The 23,584-nt window shown below is 44.5% G+C and overlaps 1 protein-coding gene across 8 annotated transcripts in view; it reads right to left on the bottom strand.

Moving 5' to 3' along the window:
* Nucleotides 1-23,584, bottom strand: part of TAOK3 (TAO kinase 3) — an 85,688-nt gene that overhangs the window by 42,219 nt on the left and 19,885 nt on the right. For 3 of the 8 annotated variants that reach the window (XM_087913217.1, XM_087913222.1, XM_087913223.1), the window contains exons 2-13: nucleotides 19,329-19,440; nucleotides 17,166-17,264; nucleotides 16,291-16,503; nucleotides 15,867-15,938; nucleotides 14,742-14,843; nucleotides 13,557-13,602; nucleotides 11,633-11,729; nucleotides 10,961-11,074; nucleotides 5,566-5,657; nucleotides 4,792-4,885; nucleotides 3,375-3,456; nucleotides 1,260-1,427 (exon numbers count right to left, since the gene is read on the bottom strand). In XM_087913217.1, coding sequence (XP_087769343.1) covers nucleotides 1,260-1,427; nucleotides 3,375-3,456; nucleotides 4,792-4,885; nucleotides 5,566-5,657; nucleotides 10,961-11,074; nucleotides 11,633-11,729; nucleotides 13,557-13,602; nucleotides 14,742-14,843; nucleotides 15,867-15,938; nucleotides 16,291-16,410 — 987 coding nt within the window. In that variant the 5' untranslated portion in view covers nucleotides 16,411-16,503; nucleotides 17,166-17,264; nucleotides 19,329-19,440. The remainder of the gene's footprint in view (nucleotides 1-1,259; nucleotides 1,428-3,374; nucleotides 3,457-4,791; nucleotides 4,886-5,565; nucleotides 5,658-10,960; nucleotides 11,075-11,632; nucleotides 11,730-13,556; nucleotides 13,603-14,741; nucleotides 14,844-15,866; nucleotides 15,939-16,290; nucleotides 16,504-17,165; nucleotides 17,265-19,328; nucleotides 19,441-23,584) is intronic. The other 5 variants (XM_087913220.1, XM_087913224.1, XM_087913218.1 and 2 more) reach the window with 4 other exon arrangements.

Genomic DNA, 23,584 nt, shown 5'->3' with positions numbered 1-23,584 from the left:
TAAACTGCTTAGAGAGGGCTGTATAAGACTACTGGTCAGTTGTCCTGATGCTTTCTTTAGTTCTAAACAGCACCATCCGTTGACGTTCACTCACTAGCCCTTTTTTATATGCGGAAAAAAAGCCACCCCCTGCGTAAATAAAAAAGATCCAGTGAGGAAGACATTCACAAGGTGTCCTCCATGCTGATGTCCTCCCCTGCTTGACGGGTGGATGGGTCACGGACTAGTCTAATCCCCATTTGAAGCTGGAATGAAGTGACCATTGGTTCATCTCGTCTTAATTCAGCCAGGGGAGAAGGAGTAGTAATTTTTTTCTGGTTGGGCTGGATATCATCTCTGTTGGGGATGGTCCTGAAGGAAAATATCTTGAGCCACTTTCTTTAGTCCGGGAACAAAATGGCAATTATCGGGCCCTGTTTGGGGATCTAGCTGTTTTGGGATCTACTCCGTTTTCCCAAAAAATACAACCTACCCTGAAAGTAAGTCCTAGCTTGATTTTTTTTCATGTGTACCCAATATAAGCCCTACCCCCAAAATAAGCCCTAAATAAGGTCCCGCCCACTCCAGAGTGCACGAGTACAAATTAAGCTAGGGTGGGGGTGAGGATGGTAGAACTGCCCTACTACTTACCTTTGGATAGTTGTAGCCAGGCCTTGCACACCCCGACACACCTGCCTTACCGGCCCATTTCTTCTGCAGCCAGCAAGGCTGGCAAGACTTTCCTGAAGGCCTCTGGAGCTGATAACAAAGCTCTGGAACGATCCTGAAGGCTGCAGAGGCCTTCAGAAAAGCCTTGCCAGCTGCAGAAGAAGTTCCTGAAGGCTTCTGACAGGGAAAAGGAGACCGGGGGCCATGTGCGCAAGTGAGGTTAGTTAGTGGATGACGTCCCCTGAAAATAAGACCTGGTGCCTTTCTTTGGTGGCAAAAATTATAAGACAGTGTCTTATTTTCGGGAAAACACAGTCAATGTTTTGGATCTAACTGAGGCCTGGTTTCCATAGCCGTGACCCAAAACTGAGACCAAAGTTAATTTGCTTCAGATGTTCTGTTGCCATCTGTCTTGAGGACTGTCTCAAGAGCATCAACGCCCCCAGAAGTCAGAGGTAAGACAGTCTTGTTCCCAAGCACATTCCTCATGTTGTGCTGGGAACCCAGGAAAAGGGACTCGGCAGGGACCCTGTGAAGCAGGAAGACACGTTACTTTGACCATTAATGTGATTATTATTATCACCATCGGCGGTATAGATAAATTTGAATACCTCCTCGTCTTCCTGAGACTCGTTCAGAGGGCCATTGTAGACCTCCTGGAAAAGGATTTTGTTCATTTTCCGAGACTGAAGGTTATCCAACTCTCGGACTGCATCCTTGGTTCTTTGAATCAAGTCTAGGAGGACCCGGGACGGACGCTCGCATCGTACAAAGTCATGCTGGGTTTTAGAAGGATGACAGAAGCATTCTGGATGAGAAGACAAAAGACGCAAAAGACAAGACAACCCCCCTACCTCCACCCGGCCAACCTCTTGCACAGCGGAAGCAGATCTCTGCTCTCTCCATTATGGCAGGAAATATTAATGAAGATTCCCCCAAAGTAGGCACCATTTTATCATCCTCATCATCCTCATCATAATTCAGGAACGCTGAATTATCATGTTATTTAGCACTCCAATGAAAATTTGGTCCTTTTAAAGGGGTGGGTTTTTTTTTTAACATGAAAAGTAAGTTCCAAGTTGACTGATGTCATGTTGTTGACGGGATATGCTCTTGTTCATGCCGACTCACTTATATAGCGTTGACCGTCATTGATGGGACATGCCTTTATGCATATGGACTTGCACTGTAGGCAATGTATTGTTGACTATTATTTATGGGACTATTATTTATGTTGATTTGGACTTGACTGTTGGTGATGGGATATGCCCTTATTCATATGGACTCATAACCAGAGGTGCTATTCAGCCAGTTTGGACCAGTTCTGGAGAACCAGCCAATAGTGCCTCTGACTGGCCCCGCCAACCCCATCCATTCTCTGCCTCCTGAGTCCCAGATGAACGGCTGGGTCTTCTTTGGTTGCCCTGCGCAGGAGAATGGAGCTGGAAAGCAGGTTGGTGGGGTGGGGAGGGAATGGGATTTTGCAGTATCCTTCCCCAGGTATGGCCACCAAGCCACGCCCAAATTTAGTAAAATTTATTAAAAAAATTTGAATCCCACTATTGCCATGTATTGTTGACTGTTGGTGATGGGATATGCCCTTATTCATATGGACTCATAACCATGTATTGTTGACTGTTGGTGATGGGATATGCCCTTAGAGACTCAAGACTATATATTGTTGACTATTGATGATGGGATATGCCCTTATTCATATGGACCCATAACCATGTATTGTTGACTGTTGGTGATGGGATATGCCCTTAGAGACTCAAGACTATATATTGTTGACTATGATGGGATATGCCCTTATTCATATGGACCCATAACCATGTATTGTTGACTGTTGGTGATGGGATATGCCCTTAGAGACTCAAGACTATATATTGTTGACTATGATGGGATATGCCCTTATTCATATGGACCCATAACCATGTATTGTTGACTGTTGGCGATGGGATATGCCCTTAGAGACTCAAGACTATATATTGTTGACTATGATGGGATATGCCCTTATTCATATGGACCCATAACCAAGTATTGTTGACTGTTGGTGATGGGATATGGCATACAGACTCAAGACTGTATTGTTGACTGTTGTTGATGTGTTATGCTCTTATTTATATAGACTCAACATTCATGAATGAAGGCAGGTATACATGTCCCGGGATAACGTTGCAGGATCCAATCTGGGCCAGTTGCCGGGACCAGAGGTTTGGCCTTCCGAGCTTTCGAACTCATGCTGAAGCCCATCCTTGGGGACCTTCTCTTTCACCAGAAATCCCTTTCTGGGGAGAGAGAAGTTCCCCGAGGATGAGCTCCTAGTGACCAACCCAGATTGGACTCAAGGCGAGCTATTGTTGGACTGATGACCAGTCTACTTTCCTTCACCAAACAAGGAAGTAGACTTCACAGGACATCTGCTTCTTGGTCTTCAACATATTCCACTCATTCTGTCCTTGCTTTTATTCCTGCTGCTTTCAACCTACTCATCTACTGATGGCATCCTCTTTCACTTCCCCAGAATCCTTGGGAGGGGAAAGAGCGAAAAAGAGGGAGCCGTGTTAAAAAAATAGACCACTTGGGTTTTACGTCTGATACATCTGAAGAGAACTTCCTAGCGGGTGGATCCAGACAAGGAAGAAAGGCCCTGAAGGAAAACGAGAAGGGGAGTCAGCTGCTTCCCCATGAGGCAGATTTCCCAAAGCAGAGAGGTGAAACGTTACCCTCAAAAGTTCTGACGACGATGGACGTTCCTGAGGTAGTTTCTGCAAGCAGTAATCAACAAATCTTCTAAAAGAGTCTGTCCTGAATATGGGAACAGAACGGAGGTCAGAACCTGCTCAGGTGGGAGAAGGGATAGGAAATCAACGTGCGGCAGCCGAGAATGGCTAGCATTGATGCTGTTCTCCAGTTGGGTAATGAAATGTCTGTGAGAAGACCACCAAGCTCGGAGAGCACCAAGGACCCCACAGTTCAACCCTGAGATGCAAATATTCTAAATATATGTGGTCCTAAGTTGAGGACTATCTGTTCTCCTCCTCCTCCTCCTCCTCTTCTCTGCAAACCGCACTCCCTTCTAGCACTGACAATGTTATCTTGTTGGGTAATAAAAACAACCCAGCTTAGAGAGCACCAAGAACCTCACAGTACTCCTCCCTCTCCTCCTCCTCCTCCTCTCCTGATGACATTACCTAAATGGGTAATGAAATGTTTGCCAGAAAATAACCAAGCTGAGAGCCTGAAGGAATCCCCAATCCTCCTCTTCCTCTTCCTCCTCCTCCTCCTCTTTTCCTCCACTCCACAAACTTCACTGCCTAGCACTGACGATGTCACCTCCTTGGGTAATGAAACGTCTACAAGAAAACCGGTAAGCTCAGACAGCACAAAACTCCTCCTCTTTCCTCCCCTTCTCCTCCTTTTCCACTCCACAAACCCCACTGCCTTTTAGCACTGATAGTGTTACATAGTTGGGTAATGGAACGTCTGCAAGAAAACCACTAAGCTCAGAGAGCATCAAGGAGGCCACAGTTCAACCCTGAGATGTAAATATTCTCTTCTACCAGTATCTGAGAATCAGAAAGTTATCAAAGGCTGATCCCCATGTATTTCATGACCTTTTACTTCATTGAAGCCAAGGTTAAACCAACCACATCACAGCTACTTCCTGGTCATAAGCAAGCTGGAAGGGACTCTGGAGGTCTTCTAGTCCAGCCCCCTGCTCAAGCAGGAGAAACTATCCCATTTCAGACAAGGGTCTGTCCAGTCTCTTCTTAAAAACCTCTAGTGATGGAGCGCCCATGATTTCTGGTGGCAAGCTATTCCACTGGTTAATTGCCCTCACCGTTAGGAAGTTCCTCCTTAATTCCAGGTCCATAAGCATGAACAGTCAATCAGCTTAACTGAAACTTAATACAAAATCCTGACTCTTCATGCCTGACAACATGCAACCCAACAACTGGATTGGTCTTTGTTTGGTGCTTCTGGGACTCACGATGCTCTAATTTTACTTTTGTGGGTATTTCATATTACTCAACTACCCGTCTCTCTCAGAGTGGGACGTTTGCTGCAAACCTAACATACACACTTCTTCCGGTAACCAAAGCAGACAGAAACGCACACACACACACACACAACTCTTACCACTCATTGGACTGTAGCGTGGGGGAATCGTTCTGGGCAATGTGATATAAGGCACTCATCGCGTTCATATTGAAGAGAGGTGGCTTCCGCTCCGCTGTAAGGAAAAACGGAGAAAAAAAAATAACAATAGAGAGAAGGCGAGATACGATGGACTCACTGGGTGACTCTGGCCATCTTACAAACCGTGGAAACATTACAGATTAACAGAGTTGGAAAGGACCTTCCTTGTAGGTCATCTAGTCCAAGCAGGAGACCCTACACCAATGTTCATAAAGATAAGAATGAGACATGTAAATGTTTAAAATGATGTAAATGTAAATGTTTAAAATGATGATAATAGGGATGTAGCAAAGATCGCAACTGTAAAATATGGTCTTACGTTCCTTGATTTCAGTGCCCTTGTAACTTTGAAAGGTCGCTAATTGAACTGTTGTATGTCAGGGACCACCTGTGACGTTGAGTACCAAGGTCCCACGTTACATAAAAGCTAGAACCCAGGAGATGGATACTGTGATTTCGTTTGATTTAAGGGGATACGTTTTTACAGAAGATTGCTTGCCCGAATGAAAGCCAACAAGTTCCGGCGACTTTGAGCATTAAAAAAAGGGGACGCCACAATTGTGCACCACGGTTCCAAGGTGGTTTCTGCAAGAATCCTTCCAGCGCAAAACTTGAACCCAACAGAAGATCACTTCCGATTAAAAAAACCACAACCGGAATCAGCCAGAGTTGTTGCATTAAATCCAACAAGTGCATCGACGTCAATTGACTTACCTAACTCGATGCAAGTAATTCCAAGCGACCAAACGTCGACTTTCCCGTCGTACTGCCCATCGTCCATAGCCAGGATTACTTCTGGAGCCATCCTACCGTACATGAATGCCAAGAGTGAAAATTATGGGATGCCAGGAAAGAAAGAAAGAAAGAAAGAAAGAAAGAAAGAAAGAAAGAAAGAAAGAAAGAAAGAAAGAAAGAAAGAAAGAAAGAAAGAAAGACAGAAAGAAAGAGAAAGGAAAAAGGAAAGAAGGAAAGAAAGAAAACAAAGAAAGAAAAAGAAAGAAAGAAAGAAAGAAAGAAAGAAAGAAAGAAAGAAAGAAAGAAAGAAGAAAGAAGGAAGGAAGGAAGGAAAGAAAGAAAGAAGGAAGGAAAGAAGGAAGGAAGAAAGGAAGGAAGGAAGGAAGGAAGGAAGGAAGGAAGGAAGGAAGGAAGGAAAGAAAGAAAGAGAAAGAAAAAAGAAAGAAAAGAAAGAAAAAGAAGGAAAGAAAGAAAGAAAGAAAGAAAAAGAAAGAAAAAAAGAAAGACAGAAAGAAAGAGAAAGAAAAAAGGAAAGAAAGAAAACAAAGAAAGAAAAAGAAAGAAAGAAAGAAAGAAAGAAAGAAAGAAAGAAAGAAAGAAAGAAGGAAGGAAGGAAAGAAAGAAAGAAGGAAGGAAGGAAGGAAGGAAGGAAGGAAAGAAAGAAAGAAAGAAAGAAAGAAAGAAAGAAAGAAAGAAAGAAAAAGAAAGAAAGAAAGAAAGAAAGAAAGAAAGAAAGAAAGAAAGAAAGAAAGAAAGAAGGAAAAATAAAAGGCGGGTGGGGTAAGGCACAGCACGGCAACAGATGCATCCCCGCTCCCCTCTTCAAAGTCCCCCTGACCAACTCAAAAAGAATAAAATCAGCATGGAACAGAATTAAGCCATGCTGGGGAGGTTTTTTTTTTTTAAATAATAATAACAATAAAATAATAACAGTCATCACCATCATCGTCTTAGTCGCTTCCTTAAGCTAAGAATCTTTTCTGAGGGGTGAAGGGGGTGGGGGTTGGGAGGAGGGGAGATGATTATGGATGTATGGAGAATGCAAAATTAAAAACTGTTTTTTTTTTTCATGATCCATCTCAGTGCAACATGCTGGAAAACAGGCAGCCGGCACCAAGCTCATTGGCACTGTACCTGGATTCAGCCAAGCAGGGGCTGAAAAGGCTGGTAAGGCAACCGCTCTCACCAGATACGGTGAGCTTTCCCACTGACACACCAACAGTGTTTTCTCGGAGAGGTTCAGCCTGAGGTTGCAGCTATGAAAGAAATAAGGGGGATCTGGAGCACAGAAGGGAAAGGGGGTTTGCGGGGGAGGGGTGAGGAAGGCGGGGGGCGTGTGGGGAGAAGGCAAACACAGGAGGGAAACCCCCACACTACAAGCACGTTTCGACTTGGAAGAGGGGAAGAGACCAACCGCTCAGATGCAATTGGCTGGGTCCTTCTCACCTGAGCCTAATCTCCGACAGGTAGTCCTTGACTTACAGAAAGACCGCGGCCTGCCATTCAAGACATGTGGAAAAACCACACAAATGGCCCTTGACTTACAGAAAGATTGTGACGACCCAAAGGGGCGTGGCACAAAAGCAACACAGTCAGATAATCAGGAGGAGTCCCTTTTATTAGTTCCAACTTTGCCCCCCGATGTCCTGGTTACCTTCTGGGCTGGGGAAAAACTCTCCCAAGGAACAGCCTTTGGCTGCAGAGAATTCAGTCCAAAACAAGGTACACACAAACTGTAACTTAAAGTCCAAACAAGCCAAATTAGTTTGGCAAGGCAGGAGCAAGAATTTCAGACTTGAAAGCACGGCAAAACTCACACTGTCGAGGAGGCACCAGGAACACAGATAAGCCACAACAATACAAGATAAATTCATGTTTGTTCCCAGCAGACGCTGCACTCAGCATGCATCTCCTTTAAACTCTCTTCCCAGGTGTGGCTAGTGAAGGGAATCAGGGCCCTTTCCTTCCCCATAAGCCATGCAACTCACGTTGCTCCCTTCTCCTTTCCTCCCTGCATGCCCTAGGATGAAGAGGGGGTGGGCCTGGGTCTTCCTCCGAACTCCCTCTCCCTTGTTCTACCTCTCTCCTGCTCTGCCCAGCCGGAGTTTGCTCTTCCCCAGTTTCTTCCACAGCCAACGGAGCCATATTTCCGACTCTGACAGGGGCATGACAATGACCATCTTCATAAGTATTGGGACTTCTCTGCCATGACCACATGACCCCCGGAACAGTGGAACTGTCATCAGGACATGCCAGTTGCCAAGAGTCCAGATTCGGTCAGGTGATTACGGGGAGTGCTGCAACGGTTGTCAGGGTGAAAAACAAAAGTCCAGTTGCCTTTTGAAAAAGCCCCTTTGGGACTTTCCTGAAGTACTTTTGAGATCAGGATTTGGACAGCTCCTAAACCTGTATACAGGCAGTCCACAACTTACAACCGTAGTTGTGGTTGAAGAACTGACTGGAGCAGGGTCAAGTTGTCTGTTTTTAGCTGTAAAGCTTACTACAGGTATGTGCTGACCAAGGCTTCCTAGACCGTAATTATGCACACGCTAATTTTAAAAACAAGTCTTATTTTATTGCAACGCTTGGAATTGTTTTCATTAATTCCCAGCCGGAATTAATCTCAAACAGTCCCCTGAGATAAGCACCCACCTTTCTTTTCTGTGAAGTGCTGCCAATAACAGAAGTGTCAAATGAACTAGAAAGAAAACCAACTGAAGTACAAAGAGCTTTAAGGATGACTCTGAACCGATCAAACAACTTTGCTTCCTGCAAAGGTTTCATCATCTTGGCCTGACTTTTATCCCTTAGGGGAGGGGCCTCCCAGCCTTATTCCCGAGTTGCCCCTTTTGTTTCAGCTGCTCTCGCCTTCTGGCAGCTCTGTGCATACGCACACTGGGAACAGGCTCCCCTGGGTCCTCTGCCTCGCTGGTGCCAGACTCCGGAGGCTCCAGAGTCAGCAGCCCACTCCCAGATGGTCCTGGCCCCATCTCTGCATTGGATACAGGACCCTCATCCGAGTCCTCTCCAGACTCCCAGACTGGTCCCCATTCTTCCCCACTGTCAGATTCCGCTGCCATCTGCACAGGCTGCTGGCGACCACAACAGTTTAACAGCTACAGGGATTCACCCTGGCAAGAAAGGTCACAAAATTTAGGGGCAAAATCCAACTTAAAACAATCCTTTTGCAAAACAAAGGAAATTCTTGGCTCGACTGTGGCCGTAAGTCAAGGACTATACCTGTCTATAAATCAAATAAAGAAACCAACCAACCAACTAACCTATGTGCATCTGAGATGGGGAGAGCTATATAAACCAAATCCACAAATACACTGATAACCCAATCAACCAATCAGTGGGCTTCTAGAAGGTGCCATGCATTGGAAGCTCACACCAAAATGACACAAACAAGAATGTATACAAGAACATAGGGACTGAAGAGGCTTGGGTGGGACCTATTGACAGGCAACTGGGCTAGATGTTGACAAGGGGAGCAAGCCCTCCGAAGTATTCCGATTATAAAAATGATACGAGTTGAGTAAGCGGGACTCCAAACTTGGTCACTTCTGGACTTCAACCCCCAGAATTCCCCAGCTAGCCAATTCAATTCTTCCAATTTTCGGCGTTGGAAGTTCACAAGGCTTAAAGGTTTGTCAAGTTGGGAGACGCTTGGAGTAGAGCAGAGATGTCAAACTCAAGGCCCTGGAGCAGGGCTCGGATTCAAGTTTTTTAACAACCGGTTCTGTGGGCGTGGCTTAGTTGGTGGGCATGGCTTGGTGGTCATGTGACTGGCTGGGTGTGGCCAGCTCAACATCACTCACATCGAGGAATGCTTCTCCTTGCCTGGCCTCTCGTGACTGTGGGGATGCTGCAACAGTCGTAAGTGTGAAAAACAGTCATAAGTCACTTTTTTCAGTGCCATTGTAACTTTGAATGGTCCCTCCACACAAGCAAAGTACCAGCAAAGGAGGGGAAAAAATACTCCAGAGAAGTTCCTGAGACAGGAAGTCTAGTCCTGCCAAGAATGTAATAAGGGTTAACGGAGAGGCAGTTTCTGTAAGCAACACCAGAATGTTTCCTTCCTGCCTTCCTTACAGGATTAGGCCAGGAATTTCTTCTAACAACCGGTTCTCCCAACTGCTGAGAATGTGAACAACCGGTTCTAGCGAATAGGTGCGAACTGGTAGAATCCCACCACTGCCCTGGAGCCTGCAGAGTGCTTAGATTTGGCCCACGGGGGCTGCCATGGAAACAGGGAAGGACCGATCCATGGTGCCTCTGCCAGTGAAAACTGAGTTCGGGGAGTTGTAGATGCCTCCCTTAAGCTCCATTTTCCCTAGCAGAAGACTGCAGGAGGTTGTCCCAGCTGAAAACAGGGGCCTGTGGGCTCTGTTTCGCGGGTAGAGGGCCATACCCACCCCATCCAGCCATGTCCATCCGGCTCCCTGAGGTTCAAACACAACCCTGATGCGGCCCTCAATGAAATCAAGTTTGATACCCCTGGAGTATTTATACTACCAGTATTTGCCAGACTCCCAGGCTTGTTTCCGAATATTTATTCTCTGAAATAATTGCTCTTTTTCCACCATGCCTGCCTGGTGCCACAAAAACGGGCACTTATTTGCATCGTAGATTGGTTTTAGTTGATCAGCCTGTTTTTTTTCAGAGGGTGGGGAGATTTAAAAAAAAATCATTGCAAATGGCTTCTCGTGTTCCAATTTTCAGCGCCCATTGTGCCAGGAGGGTAGAACATGCCATGTTTGCATACGGATTCTTGATTTAGAACTGGTTGGCAACTTTAAGACTTGCGGACTTCAACTCCCAGAATTCCACAGCTGGCTGGCTGGGGAATTCTGGGAGTTGAAGTCCGCAGGTCTGAAAGTTGAACTCTGGGAGTTGAAGTCGACAATTTTTAAAGTTGAATTCTGGGAGTTGAAGTCCGCAACTCTGTAAAAAATGGAATTCTGGGAGTTGAAGTCCGCAACTCTTTAAAAAGTGGAATTCTGGAAGTTGAAATCCACAACTCTTAAAAGTGGAATTCTGGGAGCTGAAATCCACAACTCTTAAAAGTGGAATTCTGGGAGTTGAAGTCCACAAGTCTTACCGTTGCCACGTTGGGACCAAGTTTTCCAAGCATGGCCATCTGCAGACCTGTGAACGTCAGCTCCCAGAGTTCTCAGGAACAGCCACGATGACTGAAGAATTCTGGGAGTCGGAGTCCATATCCATGGAAGGTGGGAAATGCAGAATTTTTTTATTTTTGTTTTGAAGGCCGGGATTGTATTTAAAAGCAAAACAGATGCTTTAGTTTCCCCCCCTTCGGGTCAGCACCTTTCGAAAGGCTGCAGGAAAAATACACATCGGTTTCACTTACCAGTAAGGTGTTCCCACGAAAGAATTGGCAGGAGAGGCTATAGAAGCAGAGCCGAAGTCTGCTAGTTTCACTTGGCCTGGTTCCGTTAGGAGAATATTTCCGGCTTTAATATCCCTGCAGGGGAAAAAAAAAAGGAGGGTTATTTTCTACAGGTAGTTCTCAACATACAACAGTTTGGTTAGCAACTGTTCAAAGTTACAACGGCACTGAAAAAAAAAGTGACTTAAGACCATTTTTCTTTTACAGTTAAAACCTTTCCGGCATCCCCATAATCACGAGTAAAGTAAAGGCTCAGGTGGACGGGGAATGGCCCCTCCCATAGGAAATAAAGAGGAGCGAAAGGGAAGTAGGGTTTTGCAGGAGACAATAAGTTCAGTTCATTAGGGCGAAGATCTGTTCCTGACTTCTTGCCGAGTATTGTCTGCTACAGAGTGGCGTTTGGAGGATACCGGTCTGGCCTCTCTCCAAGCCTGATAAGGGTCTGTAGTTGTGAAATCTCTTGAAAGACCGTCGGCTGGGACTTTGCTGGAGAGGAATTCACTGTAAGCTAAATAAAAAGGGTTTTCTTGGGACAAGGAGTCGGCTTCGTGCGTTTGGGAAGCCCGAATGTTCCCCCCCAAAAAGTGGGGGGGAGGCACAATGATAAACTAGAGAAGGAACCTTGGCTCTCACCTGTGAATTTTATAATGTGAATGAAGATATGCCAGTCCATGCAAGGCACCGTCGGTAATGGCAGCGATCTCTACTTCCTGAAGAGGCTTCTTATGTACTGGATTGGAAGCAAAACCAGATTTTAGTCTCACCTGGAGGAACTTTGAAGATGTGTGGAGAAGGTTGAATAAAGGCAGATTAGCTCCTTTTAATGGTATAGAACGGGGGTCTTCAAGCTTGACGGCTTGTAGACTTCAAATGCCTCCTCCAGTCACGTTAGCTTCAAGAATTCTGGGAGTTGAAGTCCACAAGTCTTAAACTTGCCAAGCTTGAAGACCCTTGGTATAGAAAGTTTAGAAGTGGGGCTAATGAAGGATCCGTCTCAAACTGGTCTAGAGACCGGTAAGTAACCGGGCTCGAAACTGGGAGACCGTGAGTTCTAGTCCTTCCTTAGGCATGAAAGCCAGATGGGTGGTTTTTGGCCAATCACCAGGTGAGAGTGAGTTCTAGTCCCGCCTTAGGCATGAAAGCCAGCTGGGTGGCTTTGAACCAATCACTAGGAGACAGTGAGTTCTAGTTCTTTCGTAGGCATGAAAGCTGGCTGGGTGAATGTGGGCCAATCACTAGGAGACTGTGAGTTCTAGTTCCACTATAGGCATGAAAGTTAGCTGGGTGGCTTTGGGACAATTACCAGGAGACAGTGAGTTCTAGTTTGTCCTTAGGCATGAAAGCTGTCTGTGTGATTTGGGCCAATCACCAGGAGACTGTGAGTTCTAGTTCTTTCTTAGGTGTGAAAGCTGACTGTGTTTCTTTGGGCCAATCACCAGGAGACAGGGAGTTCTAGTCCCGCCTTAGCCATGAAAGCCTGCTGGGTGACTTTGGGTCAATCCCCAGGAGACTGGGAGTTCTAGTCCTTCCTTAAGCATGAGAATCTGCTGGGTGACATTGGGCCACTCCCTCTTTCTCAGCCCAAGCCACTTCACGAGGTTGTTGTTGTGGGGGAAATAGGAGGAGGGGAGGAATATTAGAAATGCTTGCTGCCTTGGGTTATTTATAAAAATAGTAAAATTATGAAATAATAATAAAATAAAATAAAATAAAATGTACATAAAATAAAATATAAATAAAATAAAATATAAAATACATAAAATAAAAAAATAAAATAAACACACACATATACACATGTACGTACAAACACACACATATGCATACACACACACACACACACACACACACACACACACACACACACACAGAGAGAGAGTTTAGATCTGTAACTAACCAGCCCTTAAAACATAGACTGGAAAAAGTTTTTTTTTCCGGCCCCTCCTGACCAAAGAGACACCCCTCCCCTCCATATCTCATTCTTCTGGTTCTACCCGGGGAATAAGAGCGTGGGAAACGACAGCAGAGAATCTGTCCTAGTGCCACCGAAGAAAGACAGACCTTTGTTTTCAGCTTTTAAAATATAAGATATCGTGCATGGGAACCATCTTGGAGGAGAGAGAGCCTCTTGGCCGAGTCCGTCAGCTTTGTTGCCAACGACGGGAAAAATAAAACACGGACGGACCCAGGAGGATGGAAATTGGCAACGGGCGGTTAGAAAAGACTCTCTCTCTCTCTCGTCATTCCGAGCCATCATCCAAACGAAGCACAGAAAGATGGAAATCAGACCCCCCCGAGGCAGTTAATTCAGAGGCAAAATGACAGCCTGGAAATTTCCAAAGCTAGGACAGTCCGGCTGAATGGATGTTCGGCGCATAGGACAGAAACCGTCCCAGCGACGGAAGAGGAAAAGATTTGGTGGTCGCTGTTAGGGAACGGTGATGGACGGCCTAAGAAATGCTGTTGCAAAATGTAATACCCTAAAAAAAAAAATTTCCTTTAAAAAAAAATGTAATTCCCATGTGGTCCAAAAGACAGGGCAGGAGATCCAAAGACTTACCTTCCAACAGATCTGAAGCAGATCCCAGGCAATATTCCATGACCAGCTGTGAAAAGATGGAAAGAAATGCAGCCGTTAAGGAACGGTTTGGGAGTCCTTGGAGGTCTCTGGGTTGGGTTGTTGTCTTGCAGACTGGGTCACATCATCAGTGCTAGAAGGGTAGAAGGGAGTAGGGTTTGCAGAGAGGAGGAGGAGGAGGAGGAGGAGGAGGAGGAGGAGGAGGAGGAGGAGGAGGAGGAGGAGGAGGAGGAGGAGGAGGAGGATGACTAGGACTATGGGGTCCTTGGTGTACTCTGAACTTGGTGGTTTTGTTGCAGACCTTTCATGACCCAAGTAGGTAACATCATCAGTGCTAGAAGGGAGTGGGGCTTGTGGGGAGCAGGAGGAGGGGGTGGAGGAGGAAGAAGAGGAGGAAGACTGTGAAACTGCCTCAAACTACACTTCCCAGCATCATTTGCAAATCGTCTTCTTCTTAAGGGGTCCACGCCATGATCAAGCTTGCGAGGCAACTTATGGAAAGGTGTGGCTGCTCCACCCCTGGAGGCTTTCAAGGAGAGGTTGGACCACCATTGGTCTGAAATCATAGAGACTCTCCGTCTCGTGAGGTGGGGTGGACGAGATGACCTCCAGGTGCCCTTCCGACTCTTGTTATTATTCTATCCTAGTCTGCGATGCAATGCAAAGGCACAGCCCTTAACATATCATCTGTCTGAAGTGGTACCATTTGTCTGAAGTGGCGTAGGGTTTCCTGCCTAGGCAGGGGGTTGGTCTAGAAGACCTCCAAGATCCCTTCGAATTCTTCTATTCTATTCTATTCCGTTCCATTCCACTCCACTCCACTATATTCTATATTCTATATTCTATTCTATTCTACTTATTCAATTCTAATTCTAATTCTAGTCTGGGTATATCATAAGGGCTGCAGCTTAAAACGACAAATTCAGAACCGGAATTATGTCTCCATACCGGTAAAGCTATTTTCCCCCCCTTTTCTCCAAAGAACGAAAGATTTAGCATTATGCTTCGATCCCTTCTAAGGAACCATCTTTGCTCAAAACGTCTCCTAAAAAAAAAGCGGGGGGGGGAGCAGGGGGGTTGGACTAGATGACCTACAAGGTCCCCTTGTAAACTCTGTTAATCTGTAATCAGTTAAAAAAAAAAAAAACTCGTGTTGATGCAACTCACCCAGGCAGTATGTTCTTTCAAATAGCAGCCTTTATATTCTATAGTGTTGGGATGCTTCAGCTGTTGCAGAAATCGGACTTCTTTGATGATATCCTGCCATTTCTGTTAATTTAAAAAAAGGGGGGGGAGTAGAAGCAAGGAAAGGAAGTTGAACGCCGAGATTCTTCGCTTGATCCAGAAAATTCAAAAGGTGACCAACTGGAAAAGGGCGGGGTCAAAGGCCTTGGCTTTCTGCATTTCGGTTCAGGAGGAGTTTTTATGACAAGGAACGGCTTGGGACCGTTTCCTGGGCTTCGGAAAGATTAGGAAGGAATGTTAATTATTCCTTATCTCTTTAAGATATAAAAGACCAAAGGGCAACTTATTCAAGGCTAAGAGTTGCATTGTAAGAAATTATGCAATGCTTTGCAGCACGGATGAGAAGAGAAAATAAAACGGAAGTCCCCTTGGAGAGAAAGATGGCACGCAAATCGATAAATAAAGTAAAGTAATAAATAAATAAATAAATAAATAAATAAATAAATAACCCACACACAGGCTTGAGTACAGGTACTCCTCAATTTACGACCACAATTGAGCTCAAAATTTATGTTGTTAAGTAAGAAATACGAATACACGTGGCACATTGCAATTCGTATAAAAAAGCATACAAACGGGTAGCGATCCACACAATAGGTCATCATCATCATCATCTTCTTTTAATGACCCCCTCCCCCCCCATAATCGCTTGCGGGGTGGAGTCTAGGCAACCGAATGGAGCTGACTGTTTACTGGCCGGATGCCCTTCCTATTGCCAGTACAGAGTTTTGTTCAGCAGATAGATTCACCTTGTGCCCAGAGAGGAAAAACAAACTGCCTCTACCTAGATCGAACTCGGTAAATCTATACATAAATAAAGTAAAATACATCAAAACCACACGCTGCCTTGAGTACAGGTACTCCTCGACTGACGACCACAATTGTAACATAGGTGGCTCACCAACCCATGCTGGACCGGTCTTTTATTTTATTTTATTTTTTAATTTTAATGGTTTCCTTTTTCAATAGTTGGCAGCGAATAACACTATCCACCTTTGAGCATAGCGGTATTGCCGCAGGTTGAGACGTCACGTGTGCTCTTCTTACCTCGTTGGTTTGTTTTCCGCTGTAAGACATTTTCTTGATCGCCACCACTTCGTTGGTCCGGGCATTGGTGGCCTGGCAACGGAAGAAGAAGGGAGGGGGAGAGAAATAAAATTTAATAAAGGTTCTCGTTTCTTCCAAAGGTGCTTTTTTGTTCAGGAGGGAACTGGGCTTTCTTGTTTCTTTCTTTTAAAGACGTTTCGCTTCTCGTCCCAGAAGCTTCTTCAGCTCTGACTGGATGGTGAGGAAAGGAAGGATTTATACTCCTCGCAGACAGCTGGTCCTTTGCATCCTTTGAGAGGGTCGTTGAGGCCACTTGGAGGTTTTACCTGTGTCCTCGGGGCCACCTGAGTAGTGCAAATGTTTCCTGTAGTCTGCAATTTTTTTCAGGGGAAGGGAGAGAGAACGGAGAACTCAAGCTACTTACGAAATAAACCGCTCCAAAGCTTCCATGCCCGATTTCATGTAAGCCCACAAACAGCTCCTGAGGATCATCTTTGTAGAAGAGCTCGGCGATATCCGGATCCTTGGGTGCCCCTTTCCGCATGTTGGGACAGAATCAGGACCTCGCCCACACTTCAAAATCCAAGGCGGTTTCTTCCTTCATTGACGGTGGGGTTTTCAACGGCTTCAGAGCCTTCTAGGGTGAAAAAAACAAACAAACCCAAAGCGGTTAACCCAAAATTTTCTCTTTCTGGCCATGTTGAGATTGTATCTGCTGACATAGAACTCCACGTTGGCAACAGGAAGGGCATCTGGCCAGTAAATACTCAGTTCCATTCAGTCTCCCAGACTTCACCCCGCAAGGGACTATATGGGGTTATTAAAAGATGATGATAGTGACCATGCGAAGTTACAATGGCACTGGAACAAAAAAAAGGGACTTAGGACCATTTTTCACATTTATGACAGTTGCTGCATCCTAGGGGGTCACGGGATCTCCAAACAACCGTTTGACTGACTTAACAACTGCAGGGATTCTTCACCTTTCTAATTTTTATGTCGCTATCTTCCCTACAAGGTATCTCTGGGCAGCTTATAAAAGAAGTAAAAAAAATAATAATTAAAATATTATTAAACCATTAATGGACAGTCAATTAGGAAAGAGTCATGGAAGATTGTTTTTAATATAGCATTACGGTTCTGAGACTATTATAGGGAGATTGGACAACCATTTGTCTGAAGTGGGGTCCGGTTTCCTGCCTTAGCAGGGGGTTGGACTATTAGACCTCCGAGGTCCCTTTCAACTCTGTTGTTCTATGTGGGATGTGCCCCAAAATGGAAAGATTCTGAAATACTCACAATGGAAGAATGAAGATATCAGAACTGGCAGGGATGACACACACAAAAATAACTTGATTAGAGAAAGATCGACAATTTCATTTATCAGAGCCTGGAAACCTAAAAAAGAGAGAGAGAGAGAGAGAGAGAGAGAGAGAGAGAGGAGGGAGGGAGGGAGGGAGGGGGAGAGGGAGAGACACAGAGACAGAGAGAGAGACACACACAGAGAGAGAGAGAGAGAGAGAGAGAAATGAACTTGTGAATTATAAGTTTGAGGATCAGAAAAGGTAGATTATCTCAATTCTTCTCCAACAATACAATTTTAAAGCCTAGTTATTTGGTCATAATGGATAAAAGTCCATTGAGAGTTACCAGCAATAACATCTATATTTTAACCTTCATCAAATAAGCTAACTTTATATTCCTTATCTTTCCTTTTAAGATCAAAGGTTATCAGATGGGATTGCTCCTCAATTAAATATAATATGCTCATTCCTCGCTCCCCTCCAAATCCCTTTAAAAAAGACCCATTTACATGATTTTTTTTTTAAAAAAATATTTATCAGGTAGTCCTTGAGTTACGACCACAACTGAGCCCCAAATTTCCGTTGGCTAAGCGAGACAGTTTTGTCCCATTTTACAACCTTTCCTGCCACCGTTGTTAAGCGAATCATTGCAGGTGTTAAGTGAGTCACGCGGTCATTAAGTGATCCTGGGATTCCCCACGGGTTTTTGCTTGTCAGAAGGTGGCAAAAGGGAAATCACACACAACCCTGGGACCACAGCGACCGTCGTAAACGCGAATCAGTGGCCAAAACGTCCCCCTTTTTCCGCAGTGGCTTTGTTAATTTCGAATGGTCAGTAAGCGAACTGTTGTTAAAGTCCCTGTATTGTTTTTTTTTATCTTGTTAAACATTACCTCAGTAAAAATATATTTTTAAGAGGAAAAAAAAAATCCTCGCATGACCTACACACATCTGTGATTCGCCTGGGGACCCTTAGCTCTAGCAAGATGCCGGGATTTGGAAGGTCCAAATAAAGAATTAAATGACCTCACCCGTCCCAGCGGGAGTGACTCATTTTGACAGATGATATGCATTTGAAGCAGAGAAATCTGAGGGAGGGGGGGAAAAATCAGGTTGTATTTTGGAAAACATGAGGGAAGAAAAGGCTATAAAATGCTTCCAGACGAAAGGTAGTCCTGGACTTACAACAGTGATCTATTCGCTTAGTGACTGTTTGAAGTTACAACAGCACTGGAAAAAAAAATGACTTAGGACTGGTGTTGGGACCTACGACCGTTACGGCATCCAGTGATGATCCAGGGCGTAGCACAAAGGCCACACAGTCAGATAATCAGTAGGAGTCCCTTTATTAGCTCCAACTTTGCCCCTCAATGTCCAGGTTACCTTCTGGCTGGAGAAAAACTCTCCCAGGAACAGCCTGCAGAGAATCAAGTCCAAAACGTGGTCAACAAAAACTGTAGCTAATGAAGGGAATCAGGGCCCTTTCCTCCCCCATAAGCCACACAACTCACATTGCTCCCTTCTCCGTTCCTCCCTGTGTGCCCTAGGATGAAGAGGGGGTGGGCCTGGGTCTTCCTTTGAACTCCCTCTCCCTTGTTCTACCTCTGCCCAGCCAGACTTTGCCCTTCCCCAGTTTCCTCCACAGCCAACGGAGCCACACTCCCACTCCCTGTCAGCTGTTCGTCTTCCTCCTCCTCGGATTCAGACTCCGACAGGGGCATGACAGATTTATAGTTATGTTGGTTGCAGTGTCCCGGAGTCACACGATCTCTTTTGTGACCTTCTGACCAGCAAAGTCAAAGAGGAAGCCACATTCACTTAAGAAACCGTGCTTACTAACTAAAACAACTGCAGCAGTTCGCTTAACAACATTGGCAAAAAAAAAGGCCGTAAAATGGGGCAAAATTCATCGAGCACCTGTCTTGCTTAGCAACAGAAATCTGGGGTTCCATCGTGCTCAAAAGTCGGGAACTGCCTGTATCTCAAATGTCGTTAACAAGCAAAAATCCCAGAAGGGATTAAGCCAGGATGGGAATGAACGTAGGGTTTGTTTCGAAGGCTCACGTAGGGACAGAAATTTGGGGCTCAGTTGTGGTTGGAACATCAAGGACTCCCTGCAAGAAGCCACAAAGACTTATGCTCAAATTCTTCACCTTACCTGGACAATTATGGCATTCACCGTCGTCTATGGCTCAAAACGCATTTCGGCGAAACATCTGGATTTTTCTTCTGGAGTTTCTGTTGGCTTTCTGTCCGCTGATTTTTCTGACCTGCAGGAGAAGGGCAAAGCAGCCATAGTTAAAATGAGCAACCACACACGGTACGATATCTCTTTTGAACAATTTATGGAACTACCCTTTCTTTTTCCTCTTTGCTTTTAAGGGGACAGGTACGAGCAGAGAAGTGGGGAGAATAGCAGAGTTGGAAGGGATTTTGGAGGTCTTGTAGTCCAACCCTTGCTCAAGCAGTTGACCCTCTACCATTTCAGACAGGTGGCTATGTAGTCTTTTCTTAAAAACCTCCAGCGATGGAGCAATCACAACTTCTGAAGGCAAGTCATTCCACTGATGAACTGTTCTCACGATAGTTAGGAAATTCCTCCTTAGTTCTAGGTTGCTTCTCTCCTTGATTAGTTTCCATAGGTTGCTTCTTGTCCTGCCTTCAGGTGCTTTAGAGAATAGATTGACCCCCCCCCACCCTCTTTACAGAATAACGAAGTTGGAAGGGACCTTGGAGGTCTTCTAGTCCAACCCCCTGCTTAGGCAGGAAACCCTTATATCATTTCAATCAAATGGACAAACTACGCTGCCTTTGGTCCGATCTAAGCAGAGCATATAAAATCATACATTGCAATGTCCTACCGGTCAATGAATACTTCAGCTTCAACCATAACAACACAAGAGCAAACAATAGATACAAACTCAAGGTTAACCGCACCAAACTTGATGGCAGGAAATACGACTTCAGCAACAGAGTGGTCAATGTCTGGAATCCTCCACCTGAATCTGGGGTTTCTTCCCCAAACCCCAAAAACTTTAACCTTAGATTGTCTACTATTGACCTCACCCCTTTCCTAAGAGGCCTGTAGGGTGCGTGCGTAAGCGTACCAATGTCCTTGTCCTTTTTTATTCTTCTTATATGCATCCATTTCAGGTACTCATAACTATGTTTATACTTATACCTGTTATCTTACAATCGCTTGACAAAATAAATAAATAAAATAATAAATGAATAAAATAATAAATGAATAAAATAATAAATGAATAAAATAATAAATGAATAAATCTCTTCTTCAAAACTCCCAGTGTTGGAGCATTTACAGCTTCTGGTGGCAAGCCGTTCCACTGGCTAATTGTTCTCACGGGAAGGAAATTTCTCCTTGGTTCTAGCTTGCTTCTCTCCTTGATTAGTTTCTGCCCGTTGCTTCTTGCCTCTTTTTCTTGGTTCCTGTAGACTGCGATTGTGTTTTGAAATCTTCGTCCGTGTTTTTCTCTTTCCCAAAATGTGCTCTTAGACAGAGTTTGTAGCCAGATGAGTGTGCAAAGCATCCAACGATATGACTAAGGATGAATGCCCAGAAGGGCTGCCCACACCGTTGGGGCTCGTTGCGGAAGCCACGCAAACCATGATGCACCCACCACGTCACTTGCCTCTTCTCCAGTTTCTTCCCTCCCCTGCCCCCTGACTTCAGATTTGCTGGGTGGTGGTGGTGGTGGACATCTATCCAAACGCATGAGTCAGACTTACGTTCTTCCATCTTACTCATCCACAGGGAGTTTGAAGGCAGGCTGAAGCATGGCACAGACCTTACCGTCAACCCTGAAGTTGGCCGAACTGAGGCCATTTTCCTTTTGGTAGTTTTTCTTCTAGGGAGGTTTCTCTTCTCGTGGCTTTGGGGCTGACACAGCCTGGTGCGACGGAGCTAGGGAGGGAGGGGTGTAGAGATAGCCAGGGTGGATAAAAATTGATTTTTTTTAAAAAAAAATGGATTTTTTAAAAAAAATTTAAATTGGGTTTTTTTAAAATCACATTTATTTTAATAAAATGCTTTGGGGAGTAAAAATCTATCTAAAGATAGTTTTCTCTTTAAGACAACATCAATAATTCAGTTTATTCGGCATGAAAGGGAGCTTAGTTATGTAACATGAGGCTGTAGGACCCGTATACTGCATGAGTGAAAATATCTACAGACCACTCACATCCTGGACATAAACTGTTTCAATTCCTTCCCTCAAAACTACGCTATAGAACACGGCACACTAGAACAACTAGGCGCAAGGACCGTTTTTTCTCGAATGCCATCACTCCGCTAAACAAATAATTCTCTCAACACTGTCCAACTACTTACAAAGTCTGCATACTATTACTGTTAATCTTCTCTTCTTATCACCCATCTCTTCCCATTTGTGATTGTATGACTATAACCTTGTTGCTTGTATCCTTACGATTTATATTGACTGTTTCCTAGTATGACTTGATTGCTTATTGTACCCCATGACTATCATTAAATGTTGTACCTTATGATTCTTGACGAACGTATCTTTTCTTTTATGTACACTGAGAGCATTTGCATCAAAGACAAATTTCTTGTGTGTCCAATCACACTTGGCCAGTAAAGAATTCTATCCTATCCTATCCTATCCTATCCTATCCTATCCTATCCTATCCTATCCTATCCCTTATTCTATTCTATATTCTATTCTGTTCTATTCTATTCTCTATTTTGTTCTGTTCTGTTCTGTTCTGTTCTATCCCTATCCCTAATTCTATTCCATTCCTTTCCATTCCCCACCATCCAGTCAGAGCAGAGGAAGCCCCTTAGATGAGAAGGGAAATGTCATAAAAAACAAAACCAGAAAGTCCAGTTGCTTCTTGAAAAAAAGCACTTTTGGGACAAGCCATGACCTGGTTGACTGAGAATCCCCGTAGACTTCTAGAAAGCCTGTTTTATCCTCTGTGAAGGTGAATACTTCAACACAAAATCGAGGCACCTTCCTGTCCAATCCAGGAATACGGAGAGTTTGCGTAACTCCACGGAGGTGAGAGACTATTATACAGAGAAACAATCATTAGCAAGTCTTACACCTACTTGCTGTCAAAAAAAAAAAAACAAGTGTTGGCTTACTCTCGGGTAAGCCTCCTATCTCATGATTGTAAATGTCTTGCTCAACCAATCTGCTCTACGAAGAGAAAGGATGAAAAATTTGACTTGGGGGAAAAACCGCCAACATGAAGACTCTGAAGCCTCTCAGATGTCTTCAGAAATGTCACAGGCAACCTCACCCACCCGCTTGGAAACGGCCTGGAAGAGAAACAGAGAGAATTTATGGAGTAGGCCAGGAAACATGCCCCATTATTTGGAAATGCAAGCCAGGGGTTGAAGAGGCTGGCAAAAGACTCCAGTGTATTGTTCCACCCATCTGTAGACATCTCCTGATCTTCTCCACCAGATACTTAGGCCCTGCCTAAGATCCCAGTGGTTGGTTTTGTTAATGAGAGAAATATATGACTCAGTAAGGTTGGTCTTAGCAGCACCCTTAGGTTGATGGACAGGCATACGGGAAACAAAAACTTCAGAAGATGAACACCAATTAGTTCATCCGTCCTTTATGTAACTCAAGAAGAACTCAAGCATCTTCTATCAAAAGATACCTACATTTGGTATTTTCAAGTAAATTCAGAGACCGTTTACCTGTTAGAAAGATACCGCTTGGTGGGCAGGTTTATTACATTTGCCTAGTTCATGTCTTCTGGGTGAGGGAACTTCTAAAGGCCAAAGATGTTCTGAAGTTCTAGAGCAGGGGTCTTCAAATTTGGCAGCTTTTAAGACTTGTGGACTTCAACGCCCAGAATTCCTTAGCTAGACATGTTGGCTGGGGAATTCTGGGAGCTGAAGCCCACAAGTCTTAAAGTTGTCAAGTTTGGAGGCCCCTGTTCTAGAGTTTAAAATCAGTTCTTGTGGGATGCGAAGAGGTCCAAGAAGAGCAGAGTCAGAAGGGGCCTTAGAGGTCTTCTAATCCAACCCCCTGCTCAAGCAGGAGACTATACCATTTCAGACAAATGGCTGTCCAATCTCTAAAAATCTCTAGTGATGGAGCACCCACAACTTCTGGAAGGAAGTTGTTCCACGGATTAGTTGTTCTCACTGTTAGGAAATTTCTCCTTTGGTCTGGGTTGGATCTAGGTTGATTCTTGATCGGTTGAGAGTTTTAGGTTGATTCTTGATCGGTTGAGAGTTTTAGGTTGATTCTTGATCGGTTGAGAGTTTTAGGTTGATTCTTGATCGGTTGACAGTTTTAGGTTGATTCTTGATTGGTTGACAGTTTTAGGTTGATTCTTGATCGGTTGACAGTTTTAGGTTGATTCTAGATAGTTTGGTTGACAATTTTAGTTGATGCTTGATAGTTTGATAGT

Source organism: Pseudonaja textilis, chromosome 15 (assembly GCF_049901715.1).
Source record: "Pseudonaja textilis isolate UNSWEBS1 chromosome 15, rPseTex1.2, whole genome shotgun sequence".
In the NCBI taxonomy this organism is placed as follows: Eukaryota; Metazoa; Chordata; class Lepidosauria; order Squamata; family Elapidae; genus Pseudonaja; species Pseudonaja textilis.
Note: the sequence above shows the minus strand (reverse complement) of the source record. Positions and strands in the feature narration are given on the sequence as shown.